Consider the following 19,346-nt stretch of genomic DNA (forward strand, 5'->3'; position numbering starts at 1 on the left):
CTGTTCTCCCTGCAGTCGGTGAACGAGCTCTTGGAGTCAGTGAGCGCCCCACTGGAGATTGTGGATGGCTTCATCAACAGCATCGCGGTCACCATCCCCTGGTCGGCGCTGGTGACGGAGAACTGCACCGTGGAGGTGACAGGGCTGCAGATCACGTGCCGGCCCAAGTACCGCAGTGGTGAGAGCTGGGTCTGCGGGGCCGAGGGGTGGGGCTGCTCCCAACCTCCCCCTGGTGTAGGGACATGACCACAGCAGCCTGCACTCTGGCTAGTGCCTGCTCCCCATGCCCATTAGGTGTGTTGCTCCTTTAGCTCCAGCTGCGGAGGCCTGAGTTCTCTGAGTGTGTGGTCCCAGGGACAGGCCTGGCCCAGGGAGTGCTGGTAGCTGGCACTGATGGCTGGTGCCTTAATTTGCTGCTGTTCCTCCCTGCAATGCAGAGGTGCTCAGCATCTCTCGCCCCACTTCCGCATTTCCCATAAGCCCTGGTGATGGTCAAAGGTCACAGCCGGCCAACTGTGTGAAGTGGGGTCCCCCCCATGTGAGTTTTGCCCTGCTACCTGCAGGAGAGGTGTTTTTAACAAACTTCTTGGGGATCCTGCCCCTGTCCCAGCCAGGGTCTCTGCTAGCGCAGCACGTGGAGATGGGCTTCACCCGACGTGAGGGCTCCGGGGTGGGGACTGACCTCACTAACTGGGGTTCCGGGAGCGGGTGGCTGCTTCTGGAGGGTCGTTAGCCCTTTCAGAGCTGGGGGCTGCTTGGATGCCAGCAGAAATAATTAATAGGGGCTCTTAAAATTGCTCCTACAGACATCTCTCCCCTCCCCCTACCCAGGGTGAGAGTATGAGCCCCGCCCCCATCATTACCAGGTGCTGCACAGACCCATCCAGGCCTGAGACCAGGCCCCCTGGGGCCGGGTACTGCACAGACCTAGTGAGAGACAGTCCCTGCTCGAGACAGAGGAAGGATTATCCCCAATTTTAGGTATGGAAACCAAGGCCTAGTGGCTAGGGTAGCCTGGGGCTTGGATCCTGTTTCTGCCTGAGTCCCTTTCCTGTTCTGTGCCTTTGTTTTGCGCTCTGAAGTGGATGGTGAGTGTGTGCCTGGCCTGCCTTTGATGGATGGGGCTGGCAGTGCCTTCAGGGTTCACTGCCCCTCAGTAACGAAGTGCCCCTCCGTTCCCGCAGCCACCCCGGGAACAGAGTCTCAGAGCTGGTCATCATGCATGACCACGAGCATGCAGCTGGCCCAGGAGTGCTTGAAGGACCAGGCTGAGGAGCCCCCACAGCCTCTTGAGGGCCTCGAGATGTTCGCCCAGACCATCGAGACGGGTGAGTCTCTCCCGGGATCTTGTAGGGCGGGAGCCAGGGGGAATCTGATTGCTGCTGGGAACCAAGGGGCAGGTGGAGACCCAGGAATGGAACTCGGGAATCCTGACTCCTAGTTCCACCCCTGCTCTAACCTGTTGGAACCCAGTCCACTCCCAGAGTTGGAGATTGGGCTCTGGGGTTCTGTTTCCCAGCCTCCCGTGCTCTAACCCACACCGACCCCACTCCTGTTCCAGAGCAGGTAATAGAGCCCAGGAGTCCTGGCTCCCAGTCTAACCACTAATCTCAGGGGTAAGCAACTTTCCTTGTCTGGTATAAACTCAAGGTAACATGTACAGAGGGGTAGAACAGTGGTCTCCAAAGTGGGGTGTGTGCACCCCAGGAGGTGAGCAAGAGATCCTTGGGGGTGAGCGGCAGGAGGCGCGCTTTTTATTTTATTTTATTTTTTTGCTTCGTCAGTTTGGGCGGATTCCGAGCGGCTTTTTTTTTTTTATTTATTATTATTTTATTTTTTTTGCTTCGGCAAAAATGGTAGAGCCGGTGCGGCAGGGGGTGCGTGCTCAAAAATTTTTTACTGATAGGGGTGTGCAATCAAAAAAGTTTGGAGACCACTGGGGTAGAAGATAGATAAAATGCTCCCAAAACATACCACTCTACTGCACCCCCAACCTCCCCAAAGGGAGTGGTTGGAGAGAGATTGTGGCAGATGTCAGTTGTGTGGCTGAAAGCCAGATAACCCGCCCTCCATAAGAACCAATATGGGACAAGGAGAGAGGTTTAGTGCAGAGATCCCTGGGGTGGGAGATAGTGTGACCTAGTGAGTAGAGCACTGCAGTAGGAACTTGGGAGACTTGGATTTTATTCCCAGGTCCGCCACTGTGACCTTGGGCAAATATCTGTGCCTCCATTTCCCCATCTGTAAAATGGGGATAACAATACTGCCCTCCTCTGTAAAGCACATTGAGAGCTACAGATGGAAACAGAGGTAATTACTGCAAGATGGTCCCTTAACGTCTCTGGTTCTCTCTGGCATCCCCTTCCCAGTGCTGCGGAGGATCAAGGTGACATTCCTGGACACCATTGTTCGGATGGAGCATGTACCCAGCAGTTCTCAGACTGGGGTGGCCCTGGAGGTGCATATTAAAAGGTAATGGGGGTTCTGATCCTGAGTGTGGAGGGGGGTATCCGATGAAGTGTGGAGAAGAAGACTGTTCCCCTGGGGATCCTGTCAGAATTTGAGCTAAACTGAGTTAAGCCAGGCCGGTACCTGGATGGGAGACATCCCAGGAGGAATGGGGTGGTACAGGGAGCCATGTTAGGGCTTCAGTGAGGGGTGCTCTTCCCTCTTTCAGTGCCTTCCTGATTCTCAGCATCCCTTGCTCTAACCACCAGGCCCCACTCCCCCCCCAGAACTGGGGATAGAACTAGGAATCCTGTCTCCCAGCCCCCCTCACTGCTCTAAGTACTCAGCTGTCTGAGGCCACCTTTGGCCCAGCTCTGGTACCCATGTGGCTGTGTCTAACCCCGTCCCCTGTGACTCTCTCCCCCAGGCTGGATTACTGCGATGAGGCAGTGAAGGACCCCAACCAGGTGCTCCCAGTCGACATCCACCAACCCCCGGCCTTCGTGCACAAGATCCTGCAGCTGAGTGGCATGCAGCTGTACTACGAGGAGTTCCCCGAAAGCGCAGCCTCGCCTGTGCCGGGCCCCCAGGTACCTCCAGGCACAGCCATGGGAGGGGACACGTGGGCCTGCTTGCGGGAGGGGAGTGTGTCTAATGTATAGGAGTTGTGGCTCCCAGCCCCCTGCTCAAACCACTAGACCCCACTCCCTTTCCAGGGCTTGGGAAGGAACCCAGGAATCCTGATCTGAACACAAGGCATGGGATTGTAAGTCAGAGCTTCTGGGTTCTCTCCCCAGCTGTGTGCGTTGGCAGCTCGGTATTGCCTGGCTACCATGCGGGGAGAGCCCACTGAATCATTTTGGGATGGGAGGGGCTGCTGGTCCCAAACCAGCCTCATCCATTTGTAGCAACCAAACTCTTCTCCTTTCCATCTGCCCAGCCCCAACCCCAGATGAGCGAGTCGTTGTCCTCAGCCAGTGGAGAGGCGCCCGAGTGTCCTGACCCTCCCCTGCAAATTGGCAGCTGTTCCGGCTACATGGAGATGAGGATCAAACTCAAGCAGAACGAGGCCTTTCCCGGGCCCAGGGTGAGAAACATTGGGTGGGGGGGATCCCATCCCCCCTCCTTTTTCCCAGCTGAAAGGGGGTCTCATGGAGATGTGGCACAGTGCACCACCTACTGGTATTCACCTGTGGAACTCACTGCCTCAAGAACATCCTGTGGCTGGGAGGGGAGCCAGACTGGATGGGCCCATTGGTCTGTTCAGTGGGAGCAGGGGGGAAGAAGGAGGAGGAACCTGCCTAGTGAATTCTGCTTGTCTCCTCTCCCCAGCTGGAGCTGGATGGGAAGCTGGGATCCCTGCACCTCTTAGTCTCCCCCCAGCAGATTTTCTACCTGCATGACCTGCTGACAGCACTGAGCGTCTCAGGTGAGCCATCGCTGGAAGGTCATTCCACCCTTTCCTCCACCCCGGCTAAACACAGCTCTTGGTAACACCTAGAGAGGCTCCTGGGTTTTGTCCCCAGCTCTGGAAGGGGAAGGGGGTCCAGTGGGTTAGAACTGGAGGAGGCTGGGAGTCAGGACGCCTGGGGAGAGGAATCTGGGGATCACCACCTGATTTGCTGGCTTGATGCTCCTTCCATTGTGAGAATCTCTGAGGAGCTGCTGCTGTGATCTGGGCTCAGCTATCCATGCCTAGTATCCCTGTGCCCCTGCTTTTGGGGTTTGGCTGTCTGTCTGGGCACCATATGCCCCTTGCCAGCTCTCTGGATGCTCTGCCAGTGACAGGTGCTGGCTGGGCTGCAGCCCTGTCTGGGGTGAGTGCCAGAAGCTTCAGCCCTTTACCCGAGTTTGACCCCTGCAGGCGGTTGAGGGAAGCTTCTTCTGATTGGCTGCCTGACCCACTTGCCCACCTCCTGGGGCAGAGCAACCAGTCAGAGCTGCTGAAGGAAGCAACCTGAACCATTCCCCCAGGAGGGGAGGTGGAGTGGAGAAGAGTGGTCCTGAGGGCTCGCCCCGTGAGAAAGGCTTGGGTGAGCTGAGGGGAGGAGGGAGCAGAGAGAGCCCAGCACCTCAAGATAGCTCTTCTCCTCCCCTCTCCCTCCTTGCAATGCCCAGCCTGGGAAAAGGGGGTGGGAGGAGAACCCCAGAAGGAGCTGAAGTGAGGCCACAGCAGATGGGGCTGGGGGAACAGGTTTGATTTGGACTCTGGGGAGGCAGAATTAAGTGCTGGGCAGGGGAGGAGCAGGAGCGGCCTCTGCTGCAGGAGCTCTCACCCCCTGCCCTACGTCACCTTACCTAATCAGGGGGTATGGGCAGTGCTCTCCCTCATGCATGGAATGGGCAGGGCAAGTCCAGAGACAGACCAAAGCCGTCATCTTTTCAAACGTCTCGTGACTCTTGGGGGACTGACCTTTGCCAACTTCCTGAGATCAGTACTGCCCTTGGGGTGGGGAGATCCTCGCTTAGCGGGGCTCAGCTGTCTCTGCCTGGCAACCCACGTGCCAGTGGGATCCAGCCCAAGCCCCTCTTTCCCCACCAGTACCCCAGCTGGTCCCCAGGGGCTATCTTCTCTCAGCACCTCCCTAACCCCCACGGCTCCTCCTCTCCCCAACCCAAGAAGCCAATGGCCTACAGGAGAAGCTAAGCAAGAGCCGCCCACTGGACTCTGAGGACCTGAAGCTGATAGAACAGGATCTGAGCCAACAGCTGCACGGGGGCCAGGGCTTGGGGCCGGGCCGGCTTGAGGAGGAGTTGGAGAGCTTCGTGGGCCTGGAGAACAGAGGTGACGTCTGGGCGAGGTGCACTGCGGGAGGAGGGGTGTCAGTGCTAGACTCTGCACTACATCGTGGCCTGTGTGCTGCAGACAAACCCCCACCCTGCCTGGGAAGCCAGGATGAGGAGCCTTGGCTCTTTGGCTCCAGAAGCAGCATAGGCCACTCCCACTTGAGCTAAGGGAGGATTTCCCTCAGCTGGCAGCAACAGCAGGTCTCTTATCCTTTGTGTGGCCCTGCCGCTGCAGGGCGATGGAGATTACACACTGGTGTACTACAAAACCAGAGCATGTAGTTGTGCAGCCCAGGACTCTCACTGAGCTCTTCTGGTGCCCCTCAGTCCCAACCCACCGTCTGTGTGTTATCCCAGCCCTGCTCCCCTTTTGCCCCAGCTCTGCTGGTGCCTCTCAGCCCCCTTACTGTGTGAACCCTTATATGAGGGCAGCACTTTCTGGTGTGCCTGCCCACATGCTGCACGGTTTCCCAGTACAACAGGTTGCCTGTCCCTCTGCTGGGGCTCCGCCTCCCTCCCATGACCCTGCTTCTCCCCCTTTGCCTTCCAGAGATGTTCTTCTCCATGGCTGCCATGACGAGCAGCGTGACCTCCATGCGCTCAGTCAGTGATCTCTCCGATATCGAGCTCGACTCTTCTGTGCACAGCGACTACAGTGCCTGCCCCCTGCAGCCGCCTTCCTTCGCACCGGGGGTGAGAACTCGCTGGTGGGGGGCAGAGTGGGAGGGCATAGCTGGCAGCATCTGGCACTGTTCCCCCCTCGGCTCCCCCCCCTTTCCCGTGTCTAGAACCAGGCAGAGCCCTCTGAAGCTGTCTGTGCCTGCTCTGCTCCGTCCCGGGAGCACCTTGCTGCCACCAAACCTCATCTGCCCTCCTGGTCTGGCTCCGCATCCCTAACCTCCGCTTCTCTCTGCAGCTGATCCTGAGCAGCCCCAGGCGCTACAGCCGCTCCCCCTTTGCTGCTACGCTCCCGGGCCTGCAGGGCCTGAGCAAACTGCCAGGTGAGTGGGGCCCGTCCTACTGGGTTCGTGCTGCGCTTCAGTGGGGAGCGTGGGGTTCCACCCAGTGCTGGGAAGGCAGCGGGGTTGGGGTTTGGCCGGGTAGAGCAGCAGGGGCTGGCAGCCCGGACTCCTGGGTTCTCTCCCAGGTCTGGGATGGTAAGGGGCTCTAGTGAGTTAGAGCGGGTGGAGGCCTGGGAGTCACTGCTTCTGGGTTCTATTCCCTGCTTGGGGGGCTGCAGGCTTAGAGTCCATCCCTGAAGCTCGCTGACTGTAGAAGGCTTCCTTCACTCATGGCTGAAATCTGACTCAGCCATCTAGGGGTAAGTGTACACACCTCTGGGGTGGAGCGTGGGCGCTGTTTATACAGGGATCCCTCACCTGACACTGAGATGCAGCTCCCTCTAGGTTGGGGCATGGGGGCTGCCACAGCCAGGTGAGTTTGAGCGAGGTAGAAGGCAATAACCCCCAACTGGAATTTGACTGGGGCAGCTAGGTTAGTGCCTCACCCCTGCAGGGGATCAACAAGCAAGAAGGGCCTCAGTTTCCCCCTCCACCCTGACCCTTCCCCTTTGGAAGACCATACCTCCATTGGCCTAACCCCTCTTTCTCCCTGCGAAGCTCTGGGGTCCAGGGCTCCTGGGTTCTATTCCCATCATTGGGCTCCCACCAGCCCCTCCTGCCCCCCACCACAACTCTGCCATTGCCTGGTAATCCCAACCTGCAGCCCCTTCTGCTGTGGGGCATCCCCTGCTTGGAGGGAAGAGTGCCCTAGCAGGTTTCCCAGAATCCTCTAGGGGTTGGTTGTAATGCACCAGTTTTACCTAGTGTGGGAGACCTGGTGTGAGCCCTGCAGTGGGGAGGATGGCCAGTTGTAGTCCCTTTGCTAGCCAGACTAGCCCAGGAGTGTTGGGACTAGCCTGGAGGGTGGGGCGCTCTCACTGCCGGGACTGTCTGATCCGAGGTGCCTGATCTGTTGCAGGCAAGGCCCCCCAGCTGCCCTCCCTGGAGAGCCTGCGGCCGGAGACGCTGCTCAGAGTTACGGTGGGCGGCCTCACCCTGACGGTCCCGCATCAGTGCCCCGGCCCGCCTGCCCCACCCCAGCTGGCCCAGCGTTTCTTTGCCGAGTTGGCCTTCTTCAAAGACTCAGCCTTCGGTGGGCGGGACTTTGGGCATCTGCGCCAGTGCTTTGAGAAGGCCTGTCCTTGCAGTAACCTCAGGTAGGCTGGGTGCAGCTCCCTGCCCCTCGTGGGGGACACACGATACACCCTGGCTGCTCCCTACCCCAGTCTGGGGAGTGGTGCGGAGGCAGGTACCAGAGGATGTTTTAGATGTATGATCTCCAGGGGACTGGGGCATTGGGAGGTGGGGCCAGCAGGGATTGTGAGGGGAGGGCACGGCACCCCTAGTGCCATGCTGGGGTATTGGGGCCAGCACTGATTGTGAGGGGAAAGTGCCCCTCCATCCCACTTCCTGCAGCACAGTGCCCCCTAGCACCGCATGGGGTTGGCACTGACTGAAAAAGGAGAGCATCCCCTCCTTGTGGCACAGTGCCCTCTAGTGCTGAGCTGGGGGAAAAGGAGAGCACCCCCGTTCCATTCTGTGCAGCACAGTGCCCCCTAGTATCGCTCCTGAGGCACTGGGGTAAGCACTGACTGTGAGGGGACAGTGTCGCCCCCCCCTCAATCCTTGAAGTCTCCCATCCATGTGCTCACTGTCCCTGTGCCTGCTTAGCTTGTAACATCTGCCTGGGCCACAGCACTGGGGCTGTCAACCCCCCCCCCCCCCCTTCACCCCCTGTAGGCTGACTCCGCCTTCCCGCCCCCAGGCTTACTGGAGCAGCCCTACAGGTCACCTGCCAACAGAGAGCAGCTGGCTCCCTGCATGTGCTCAGTTCGGAGGTGAGCTTCGGCATGCTGGAGATTCTGGAGTGCCTGTGGGCCAGTGCCAGCCCGGAGCGCAGGCAGCAGAAGCCGGAGTACACCGAGGTAATGGGTGGTGAGCGGATGGCAGAGCCACACCCAGGGCTGAGCACTGGGGTCATGGCTTTCCAGCTCTCCTCACTTCTGACCTGACCATGGCTGTTGCTTGGAGGTGTCTAGGGGGATGAGACCTCAGCCTGCAGTCATGGTGTGCTGAGCCCAGGGTCAGGGCTGGCTCTGGTGGGGAGGATCTGTTTTGCCTGGGAGTGGGGGAGTGCTCCTGCTATCTGTGCTCCATGGGCTCTGCCTGAGAGGAGCAGAAGAGCACGTGCAAGGCAAGGATCAGAAGGGTGTGAACCCCAAGGATGGAGGGGAATTATTGTTGTGGGCAGGGGGAAGCTGGGCCAGTTGATACCCAGGCAGGGCTAAGCTGGTGGTATCCTAATCCAGAGGGTAAAGGGCAGGGGTGAAGTGTTAGAGCCCTGGCAGAGTCATCCCCAGTGAACACCCAGTCACCAGGCTGGTGCATGGATCCAACCTTTGGATCCCACATGTTTTCAAGCTCACTGGGCCTGAGCAGCGTCCAGTTGCTGTCTCGGTCCTGGCCTTGCTGACACATTCCGGAGGTGCAGACTCCCTTTCTGGCCCTTCTCCTTGAGAGGTGGGGTGCTGCTGCCCAGTGCCGTGGGCCCCCAAACCAGTGCTGACGCTTGTCCCACATCTCCCCAGTAGCTTATGCATGCTGCTCCCAGGGCTCTACCTTCGTGAGCTCTCCGGTTTATAGATAGTTCAACCCTTTGGGACTATGTTGCAGTTAAAGCAAGGGACCCAGACTTCGGAAAGGGACTCCTTAAACCCCCCTCTCCACCCCCAATGCACACTCTGCTCTTGGACAGCACAAGAGAGTTCGGATCTGTGGACGAACACACAACACCTGAACGCAATCCCTCTCTCCGAGCCCTGCCCACTCCTGAGAGTCTTTTGGGTTCTGGTCAGTGTCATTCAGGGAGGCCAGGGCCCTCCTGCTCCGCTTCCTGGTTCTGCAACGGCCTGGTCCCTTGGCTAAAGCATTTCTCTTTGGAAAGCCACTTCTGACACCGCTTCCTGCCTCTCTTCTCACTCTGGGCTTTTCCATGCTCTGGCACTGCTGGGCACAAGGGTTGTTAAACATCCATGACAAAGAATTCCCCACTGGTGAGGAAACGGAAGCAGGGAATGCCGAGTAGGCATTGGATCTACCTGGATCCGTAGATCTCTTGTGCTGTCTGAACAGTGATGGTTGCAGAAATTGTTCTGCAAGTCTGTGTCTGCTGCCTTCCACTATCACGTGTCCCAAAGGGTTAAGCTATAAACCAGAGTGCCCTGCCCACAGGTGGAGTTCTGGGAAAGGGCCGGTGTAAGCTGTTGGGGTGTCTTGGGGGAGGGAGGACAAGGAGACTATGGGCCTAGGGAAGCTGGGCTGCAAGGTCCCACTTCAATGGAGGGGTATCTGACAGTCTGTGCCCAGGAAGTGCACCAGAGAAGCCAAGAACAGGGATGGTGACTGAAGCCTGCACAGACCAAGGGGAGCTTAAAGCCCACGGGTCCAAACATAGTAGCCTGGTGTGCCCAGCAGGGGGCGCACTGCCTCGCCAGAAACTGTCTATTGAAAGTTGATGGCCCTGTTTCGGCTTCTCAGACATGGTCTGTTTTCTGCCACAGACCGGAAGGTCTAATCCACATGGACTGTTCCAATCACAAACAGCAAATGGAATTCATCAGTCTACGTAGACTTATTCCCTTAGTGGTTACAGCGAGATCCCTGTTGCATGGTACCCTGGACTGGCTTGGAGAACAGACCATGTGTGGGCTAAAGGAGACGAGACCTGATGACTCTGTCCATTGTTAGGAGCGGACCAGGCCACCTGAGCCTTCTGTCCATGACAGCCACTGTGCCAGCACCTGATGGGATGAAACCCCTCCCCAGAGAAGGGTGGGTGGGTGTGGGGCAGCTTGAATCCGTTCTTGGGAAACTTACCAAGCATCTCATGTTTGGACCCGCTGCACAAGCCTTCACCCCACCCCTTCTCTCTACAGCTAATGACCTTCAAGAACCCCAGTGCCTTCACCTATAACTCCTCGGCCCGGCCCTGCGCCCAGATCCACTACAAGCAGTCTGAGAAGCTGCCATCCAAAGTGAGCAGCAGCCTGAAGCCGGAGGGTGTCTTGAGATTCAGTGCAATTGGCGTATTTTTCTCCCCCTTTGCCCCACTCACAGGGACCAGAGCCATCGCAGGCTGCCACTTGATGGCATTGCACTGGGTCCTCGCAGCAGGGAGGTGGGGGGATGCTGGCTGCCCTGGGTTATTGGTTTTGCTGTGATGGGAGCACTCCTGGGAGCATTGGTCCTGTCCCTCTGCCTGGGAGTGGAAGTTCTCATGAGGTCAGAGCTTTGTTGGTTCTGCCTGGCTACTATTAAATTACATTCCAGTAACACTTGGAGTCCCCAGCTGAGATGTGGAGGAGGAGGGAAAGCCCCATTGTGCTGGGCACTGCACAGTCGCAGTGAGATGGTCCCTGCCCGAAGAGCTCAGTCTGTTTAGACAAAGGAAGGGTTATTCTCATTTTACAGATGGGGAAACTGAGGCAGCAAGTGGAGAAGTGACTGGTACTATTCCATTGTGTGACCTTGGACCAAAGTGTCCAGAGTCCAATCCAGTCCCTTAACCACATGCCCACCCTTCAACAATGTGCCTGAATGGGTGGGGGGAGAGGAGGTTGGTGCTCTGTTGGCTTGGCCTGCGGATGGCAGGAGCTCTCCTGAGGTTGGTACTCCATTGGCCTGGCCTGACTGTGGCAGGAGCTGTCCTGTGGTCAGTCGGCTTGACCTGACATGTGGCTAAGTGCCAGTAGATCTCAGTTCCACGCGCTGGGACCTGCAGGGACACGTAATCTTACACAGCCAGATTGGGTGGGGCTGCATCAGCAGCAGAGGAAGCCAAGCAGGCAGAGACAGAAGGAAGCCCCAGCCTCCCTGGGTGACCCTAGAATAACACATTGGCAATCGCAAGAGACCCTACAATAATACAACAGTCTGTACAGTCCCAGACGACCGGGGCCAGCACCCGAGCTTCCCCCTCACTCCGGTGCTCTGTAGAACGAACCCCCACCCCCACATAGAGCAGCATCTCCCCTGGCTGGGGAGGCGTTCCCAGGGCTCCGATGGCTCTACCTCTCCCTGCAGAGCAATCTCAAGAAGGCTGGGGCTAGGCGAAGCTCGGAGCTGTTGGCGGAGCTGGCAGAGTTCCACTCTGATGTGGACCTGGGTGTCCTAGACCGGCTTGGGTCCCTCCTCCATCTGGCAGCATCGGCGTCCATGCAAGATCAAGCCCCTGGCCTCCATGCGGACATGCATGTGGTGAGTGTGGGGGATGGAACATCTGCCAGGAGGGGGCGTCGTTCCCAGATGGCTGCAGAGGAGGAGGTGCTTATGCCTGCAATGGGTGGGGGACCTGGAGGGAGACCAGGCCCCTGTTAATCCTTTCCTCTCTCCCCCTCTTGTGGCTGGGTGCCAGGCAGAGTCTCTCCATGCCCCCGAGAGGCACACAACCGTGCGGCTGGCAGCACCCAAGGCCACCCTGCGCTTGCAGTTCCCAGTGCCGGACCTGCGGCCCGAGCCAGAGCGTCAGCCCTGGATGGAGAAAGCTGTGCGCAAAGAGAACCTGCGACTGGAGCTGACTGATGTAGTGTTCCAGACGGAGCTGCGGGCAGGGCCAGGGTGTCATGGGGAGCCCACCCGGCTGGAGGTGACCTTAAGCGACCTGCATGGTGAGCATGGGAAGGGCTGAGCTGCAAGGCCTTCTGGGAAGTCTGTCGCTGACCTGAGTGGTGCTCACTGTTCCTTATGGAGGTTAGGAGGCTGCTGTAGCCTCTGGGCTAGTAGACTTGGACAGTGGCTGCTCTGGCTCTAAGATCCATAGGTCCAGGATTGGGTCCCTGCTGCCAACGACCCTCCCTGGGGTGTCTTGTTCCCCTAAGGGGCTGGAGGGCAAACCCAGGCTGCAGGGACGAGGCACGAGGCCCACAGGGACCCCCTCTGTTCAGGTTGAGTTGGGGGGGAACATGGGGCCCCATGTCTCCTGCTGTAAAATAGGAAGGGGATGTTTCTAAATGGATCCCTCTTGGTTTTGTAGACCCTACAAAAACTTGAATGCTCTAACCAGAGCCATCCTGACACCGTTCTTTATTCTAACCAGTAGACTGCCCTCCCAGTCTGCCAGATCCAGGAATAGAACCCAGGAGTCCTGGTTTCCACTCCCATCTCCATTTGCTTTAACCATTAGACCCCAGAACAGAACCCAGGAATCCTGATTCCTGTGCCCCTCCCCACTCTGCTCCCACAGCTGGAGATGGGATAGCCAGGAGTCCTGCATCTTTACTTCTCCCCCAGCCCCCTTACAAAGCCCTCCCAGGTGTAGGGTAGAAGGGCAGTGTTTGGGAGGGGGTGGGGGTGTGTCTGGGCATTGAGTCAAGCCACTCTCCTTGCAGGTCTATACGAAGACGGTGAGAGGCTCTCTGTACCCTGCATCCGGGTGAGCAAAGCCCTTGACCCTGCAGCCAAAGGACCGGGCAAGAAATACCTCTTCCCAAAGTGAGTCTGCTTTGGGGGGCTGATCTCCCCACCCCATGTGCACCCTGGTAGGAGCAGCTCCCTCCGCCAGAGCCCCTCCCATCCCACCAGCTCCTTCCCTCATCTACATCTCGGCTGATTGTCATCCGATCATACATCCTCTGGTTTCATGGAGCGCCCCCTGTGGTGGTGCACAGGGTTGGCAGGGGGTGGGGAGCTCAGATGTGTTGGGGGCAACATTTCATTGCAGCATCTGAGACGGGGGCAGGTAGCCCCGTATGGGGTGGGGGTCTACATGGTTCACCCTGTGCCCTCTGACTTTCCCTCCCACCGGCCCTGCGCAGGATCATGGTGACCCTGACCCCCCAGCACAGCCTGTCCCACTGGGACTTGGCGATGGACAAGGAGGAGATGGAACTGTCAATGGTGGAGAGTCCCTGTGAATTGCGGCGGCCCGAGCCCTCCCCCTTCTCTTCCAAAAGGACCATGTATGAAACTGAGGAGGTAAGGGGGGTGGCCCTCCCTGGCGCTCAGTGGGGAGGCGATAGTGCTGAGGGTGGGAGCATGGAATGCCCCCTGCCTGCCAGAGGGTCTGATCCCGCCAGGAAAGGCGTGAGTGGTCTCTTTGGGGCAGGTGGCTTGGTTAGCCAACCAGGATACAAGGAATGCAGCAGGGAGGACCTAGGGTATGGGCTGAATGATCCTGAGGGAGGAGCCAATTGGGGTTCTCAACCCCCTTCCATATCAGGAACCATATCTCAACCCCCTTTCCATCTAGCTTGGGCTCTCTCCTCCCATTAACCAGTAAGGAAAGGACAGGGGGAGGTCATGACCCTTTACATGGGGGTCACAGCCTCCATGTTGAGAACCCTCCTGTTTAGTAGTCGGTTGGCCAAAGCAGGTGCCTGTTCCTTTAAGTCTTTAACCCCACCTGTGCTGGCCTCCCCCCAAGATGGTGATCCCTGGAGACCCTGAGGAGATGGCAGATTTCCAGGCCAAGACAGTGGCTGCCTCGCAATATGCCCTAGAAGTGACCCTGCCAAGTGTCCACATCTTCCTGCCTAGCAAGGAGATCTATGAGAGCATCTATAACAGGTATCGGGGGAGGGATGGGAGGGGACAGCTAGCTGTGTATCCTGGCTGGCAAGGAGCAGCCACAGGGCCAGGCAGCCTCTAGGGATCAGACCCTGAATCTTCCCTGCCTGCCCCCTGGACTCTTGACCTTCCATCTGCAGAGCGGGGCACTGGCAGTGCCCAGCTCACGTGGACCCGGCCCTGCCTGTGCTTGGGGTTGGAAGAGCTGTCGGCTGGGGCGGGCCAGGCCTGAGCAGATGGATCCCAGGTGGCCCAAGGCTCCTGGGTTCTGGTCCCAGCTTTGCAATGGGCTTGGCTTCTAATGGTTGGAGCAGGGCAGGGCTGGCAGTCAGGGCTCTTGGGTTCCATCCCCACCTCTGCTGCCAACTTGCCAGGTGATCTTGAGCAAATTGCTTTCTGTGCCTGTCTCCCCACCTGCAAAATGGGAGATGGCGCCTATTGAGTGGCCCATCTTGTTCCCTGCAGCACCCTAGAGACACCCTGTGAGAATACTCGTTGGTAAGCTCTCTAAGGCAGGGGCCGTCTCCTTCTGTGTCAGAACCAGGCAGGCCAGGTCTATAACAAACACCGCTGGGCCTGGGGAAGGATTGGGGGTGCTTTGAGGGGCTCCTGGGCTAGGGGAGACAAAGGCAGTTGTGGGTGTGAAGCATCTTTCCTTTCCTTCCCCAGGATAAATAATGACTTGCTGATGTGGGAGCCAGCCAGCCCATTCCTTTGCTCCTCCGGGCCTGCGGGGGGCGCTGCATCCGGGACTTTCTTCTCCAGCCACCCACCCCCTCCCAAGTATTGGCAGGACAACTTCAAGATGTGCAAGTCTGCCTTTAAACTGGGTAAGGAGCCAAGCCTCTCCCCCAAACCTAGAGAGAGGTTCCTATCACCCGCACTGACCTGTGAAGCCTTAATGGAAATGGGGAGTGAAGGATTCTAGGTGGGGAATAGCATCACGGTTGCTTGCTTTGTGATGGATGCAGGATAAGGAAAGGGGCTTGTGGGCCAGTCCCCAGCTCTGTGAAGGTAGCAGAGGTCTAGTGGTTAGAGCAGCGGGGCTGGGAGTCGGGACTCCTGGGTTCTATACCCAGCCCTGACGTGACCTTTGGCAAGAGCTGCTCCTCTGTGCCTCAGTTTCCCCATGCAGCGAGAGCTGCCATTAACCCTCCTCTTCCCTGTCCCCGTCAGACTCGGACTCTGAGGATGAGGACTCTCACTTCTATTCAGTGGACGAGGCGGTGGCTCAGCGGAGGAAGGGAGAGCAGCTGAGCCTACGCCAGCAGAGCCGTTTCTCAGCCGTGGTCTCTATCCTGAAGGGCAGGGTGACGGCTCTGTGCGAGGCCAAGGTGAGGGCAACCCCCAGGGACCAACTGCCAGGCCATCTCCTCTGAGCTCCAGCTAGACAGGGCCTGGCCTGGGCACTGTTTGGATGGGAGATCTCTGGGTGCTGCAGGGAGCAGGGGAGCGGAGCCCTTCCCTCTGAGCCAGTGGGGGTCCCAGTGTGGCACTAGGTGGCGCTGTGCTGCAGAGACCAGGATGGGGGCTACTGCTTTTCCCTAGAACTGAGCTACTCCTTCTAGTGTCCAGGACAAATTCAAACCTGGGTCATTCTCCTCTGCCTCTCCAAATGCCCACCTGTCACCCTTCAACTCCCTCTGGAATTCCAGTTAGGTACTGGGTCCTTCCCTACTGTACCATGCTGCTGTGTGCTGTTGCTGTGTGCTGTTTAAATAAGCCTTGCACCCCTCCTCAGAGTTGGCTGCATCTGAGCCCCAGGTGAGGGATCTCTATATAAATAGCCTCACATCCAACCCCAGATGCTGCTGCTCCTCAGTGCTGGGTGACTGTTGCCATTTGACCCTTTGGGATGGAAGGACAATGGTCTGCACTGGGGCGTCTGACTCTTGTCCTCCTTCCCCTCTGCCCCCAGGGTGAGGCGGGGAAGAAGCTGGATGACTCCCATGGAGAGATCGTGCTGGATGTGGACAACTGCACCATCTTCAGCGTGTCCCAGTACAAGGGCCAGGAGGAGCTTGGCTACCTCTGTATAGAGTCTGAGAGAGTCACCCTTTATCATAAAGGTACGGTTCAAACTGTGGGGTGGGGGGGTGGGGGGGAGCTGGGAGTCAGGACTCGTGGGTTCTGTCCTGAGGGGGGTCTCGTCAGTTAGAGTGGGGGTTCTGGTCCTGTGTGTGATGAGCTGATGCAGTGGGGGCTGGGAGCCAGGACTCTCCCACTGAGCCATGGATTCATACCTATCCCCATGTAGTGGCAGGGGCCCAAGGTTACAGAATAGATCCCAGGGCTGCCGAGTCACAGCCCTGTTCCCTGGCACACTGGGACCCATCTGCCTTCTTCAGAGCCCTCCGGGGGGCGCTGTAGGGATCTCATGAAGTGCTGTGGAGCTGGGGTTTCACTTGGCCCATCCAGTCCAAAGGGCAGCAGGTCAGGCCTGTGCTGCCCTTTGTGCCCAACCTCGTGGTGACCTCCGGTGGGAGCAGCCAATGGGCCAAAGAGGCAGCTGGGCTAAGGCCTGCCAGGAGGCAGTTCCCTGCAGTGGGGATTGCAAAGGATGAGGCTCTTGCACCCAGCGGACGCTCAGAGTGGGGAGGGGGGACATCTAGGGTGGAGGTGGGTCTTAAAGAGACAGAGCAATGCTGGAGAGGGTGGGGATGCAGCTGCAAGAGTTAATACCGAGGTCATATCAGTAGCTGTCGGAGTGGGTTACGAAGGAGGTCAGGATCATTACCCCCCATTTTACTTAGGGAGAGAGGGGCAGTGACTCTACCTGGCGTCACCCAGCAGGCCAGTGGCAGAGCTGGGAACATAGCCTAGCTCTCCTGAGTCCCAGGCTAGCGCTCTGTCCCACAGGGCACTGGGAGAGGGTTGGTGGGAAGGATGGCTGGCCAGCCAGCGGGCCAAATTCTCTCTGTCCCCTCAGCTGTGGTAGAGGACTATTTCCTGGCCAGTCGTTTGGAAATCCCCAGCTTCACCCCCCCTGACAGGCTGCACCCCACAATCTACTCCTCGGAGGAGGGGGTGCTGAGCGGGCTGGCGGGTGGCAGGAAGGACAGGCCCCTCAAGATGCTCTCGGCTGCCATCCGCATCAACCTGGACTTGAAGAAAAACATCAAGGTATCTTGTCTCCACTCTCGGGGCTGTGGAGGAGGGGAATCAGCTGGGCGGGCTCCCTCTGCTCCCCCTTCTCCAAACAGGCTAAGAGCCAAAGCAACTTCTCCCTGGGATGCTGCATGTATTGTTTAACTTAAAACATCTCAGCACCAGCTTTCATCTGACTTGTCTGTTCCTAGAGGCTATTTCCCTGTAGGATTTCCTCTGTTCCTTCCACACCTCGGAGAGCCACTGGGACGGTCCTGTCTCCCTGTGCACTGCCCCCTGTGGCATGAACGGCCATGGGTCTGGATGGGGGGGCCCAGCTGGGGTGGATTGGCATGTGGGGGTGCTAGAAGCCTGCTGGTATGGTGGGTTTGGGGGGAGATGTCCTAAAGGTGTTCATAAATGGATTCCCCCCATCCTGCCCCTTACAGAGCCTTTCCCCATTTGGGGGGGTCTCCCTGCTTTTTAACTTTGCTTCCCCAATCTCCCCTTTTGCAACCCGAATCCAGGAGTTCCTGGTCACCTTGAGGCTCGAAGGGGCCACCATGCGACATCACATGGCACTGACCAATCAGAGCTGGTACACACAGGTACGTCCTGAGCTGGAAGTACACGTCCTGGAGTGAATAGCAGAGAGAGCTCTGCAGTGTAGCAGCCACGGGGCTGAGGGAGACTTGGGGCCAGGAGTGGAAGCTGGGCCAACACCAGCATGGCTATAAGGTGTGGAACTTTCCCAGGGGACAGATTGGATGCTCCATGGCTTGGACTCGCGCCCTGGTGTCCAGCTAAGGGGAGTCAAACTCATTCATTGGGCAGGGCCCAAATCTCTGTTTAATTGTGGCAATTCTTGCCCCTTGCAGGCGTAAGCCCCCACCCGGTTCCTTCCGCTGCCATGATCAACAGTGGAATAGCTGATCTGGGCAATGCCCCCTCTGGTCCAGTGGTTAGGGCGTTCGCCAGGGACTTGAGGCCTGGGCTCAATTTCTGGCTCTGCCATAGGCTGCCTGTGTGACCTTGGGCAAGTCTTTGGGCCTCTTTTTCCCTACTTATAAAGTGGTGATGGAGTGAGGCTGGGTGTCTGAATGGCTAGAGCACTGGACTGGGACCCGGGAGACCTGGATTCTATTTCCAGCTCTGCCACTGGCCTGCTGTGACCGTGGGCAAGTCATTTTGCCTCTCCGTGCCTCAGTTTCCCAATCTGCCATGGGGATAAGAACCCTGCCCTGCCTCCAAGGGGTGTTTGTGAGGATAAATCTGGTACGGATTGGGGCCAGATGAGAGAGTGTCAAGTGGAAAGGTCAGCTCTGAGACTAGCAGGTCGCTGTGTCACTTTCACTCAGTGCAGCTCCCGCATCTCTCAGCCATTGGCTCAGGCTCTTGGCAGACTCCGGCAGTTGCTATGAAATTGGTTATACTCTAGGCACATGGAGGAGGCTGTGAGGCCTAAAAACTGACTCCTTTTTTCATGAAAGCTGAGATTCTGGCCAACACAAATGCATTGGCCAGGCTAGATCTGTATGTCCGATACCCCTGGTCTAAAGAGAATCCTCCTAGTTCAACCACAGGGGACTGGGGCTGAATGCAGGGATCGGGGAGCGGGGGAGGTGTCCTCCAGCTCAGGGAATCGGCACTGGCCTTTCTGCCCCCATGAAGACCTGCTGTCTGGGGTGCGCACGCTCACACTCTCGCTCTTTCATAGACTCATAGACTCATAGACTTTAAGGTCAGAAGGGACCATTATGATCATCTGGTCTGACCCCCTGCATGCTGCAGGCCACAAAACCATCCCTACCCTTTCCTTGACTCTGCTGATGAAGTCCCCAAATCCTGTATCTTAGTGACTTCAATTTTCAGAGAACCCTCTGCTAGAGATCCCTGCCCCATGCTGCGGAGGAAGGCGAAAAACCTCCAGAGCCTCAGCCAATCTACCCTGGAGGAAAATTCCTTCCCGACCCCAAATATGGCGATCAGTAAGACCCCGAGCATGTAGGCAAGAGTCTCCAGCCTGACCCTTGTTACCCATTATACTGTTTACCTGCTATTGCTCGGTATTCCCCACCAATTATGTTTTACCATTAAACCATTCCCTCCATAAACTTATCTAATTTAATCTTAAAACCAGACAGGTCCCTCGCCCCCACCGTTTCCCTCGGAAGGCCGTTCCAATATTAGAACGGGGCAAGATTAGAAAGGCAAAAGCACAAAATGAGCTCAAACTAGCTACGGGAATAAAAGGAAACAAGAAGACTTTTTATCAATACATTAGAAGCAAGAGGAAGACCAAAGACAGGGTAGGCCCACTGCTTAGTGAAGAGGGAGAAACAGTAACAGGAAACTTGGAAATGGCAGAGATGCTTAATGACTTCTTTATTTCGGTCTTCA

At 57.7% G+C, this 19,346-nt stretch overlaps 1 protein-coding gene across 5 annotated transcripts in view; it reads left to right on the top strand.

The window, feature by feature from the left end:
• Positions 1 to 19,346, top strand: part of ATG2A (autophagy related 2A) — a 42,269-nt gene that overhangs the window by 6,641 nt on the left and 16,282 nt on the right. For all 5 annotated transcript variants that reach the window (XR_010589081.1, XR_010589082.1, XM_005307909.5 and 2 more), the window contains exons 2-23: positions 16 to 178; positions 1,185 to 1,328; positions 2,370 to 2,472; positions 2,876 to 3,038; positions 3,389 to 3,535; positions 3,781 to 3,877; positions 5,069 to 5,233; positions 5,786 to 5,928; positions 6,152 to 6,236; positions 7,216 to 7,453; positions 8,062 to 8,221; positions 10,232 to 10,330; positions 11,379 to 11,552; positions 11,710 to 11,962; positions 12,683 to 12,785; positions 13,109 to 13,268; positions 13,717 to 13,859; positions 14,529 to 14,689; positions 15,036 to 15,193; positions 15,778 to 15,928; positions 16,789 to 16,982; positions 17,474 to 17,554. Coding sequence is in view for 3 of the 5 variants with exons in the window: in XM_005307909.5 (XP_005307966.2) it covers positions 16 to 178; positions 1,185 to 1,328; positions 2,370 to 2,472; positions 2,876 to 3,038; positions 3,389 to 3,535; positions 3,781 to 3,877; positions 5,069 to 5,233; positions 5,786 to 5,928; positions 6,152 to 6,236; positions 7,216 to 7,453; positions 8,062 to 8,221; positions 10,232 to 10,330; positions 11,379 to 11,552; positions 11,710 to 11,962; positions 12,683 to 12,785; positions 13,109 to 13,268; positions 13,717 to 13,859; positions 14,529 to 14,689; positions 15,036 to 15,193; positions 15,778 to 15,928; positions 16,789 to 16,982; positions 17,474 to 17,554 (3,285 nt within the window). In the remaining 2 variants the exon portion in view is untranslated. The remainder of the gene's footprint in view (positions 1 to 15; positions 179 to 1,184; positions 1,329 to 2,369; positions 2,473 to 2,875; positions 3,039 to 3,388; positions 3,536 to 3,780; positions 3,878 to 5,068; positions 5,234 to 5,785; positions 5,929 to 6,151; positions 6,237 to 7,215; positions 7,454 to 8,061; positions 8,222 to 10,231; positions 10,331 to 11,378; positions 11,553 to 11,709; positions 11,963 to 12,682; positions 12,786 to 13,108; positions 13,269 to 13,716; positions 13,860 to 14,528; positions 14,690 to 15,035; positions 15,194 to 15,777; positions 15,929 to 16,788; positions 16,983 to 17,473; positions 17,555 to 19,346) is intronic.

This window comes from Chrysemys picta, chromosome 7 (genome assembly GCF_011386835.1).
Source record: "Chrysemys picta bellii isolate R12L10 chromosome 7, ASM1138683v2, whole genome shotgun sequence".
Taxonomy (NCBI): Eukaryota; Metazoa; Chordata; order Testudines; family Emydidae; genus Chrysemys; species Chrysemys picta.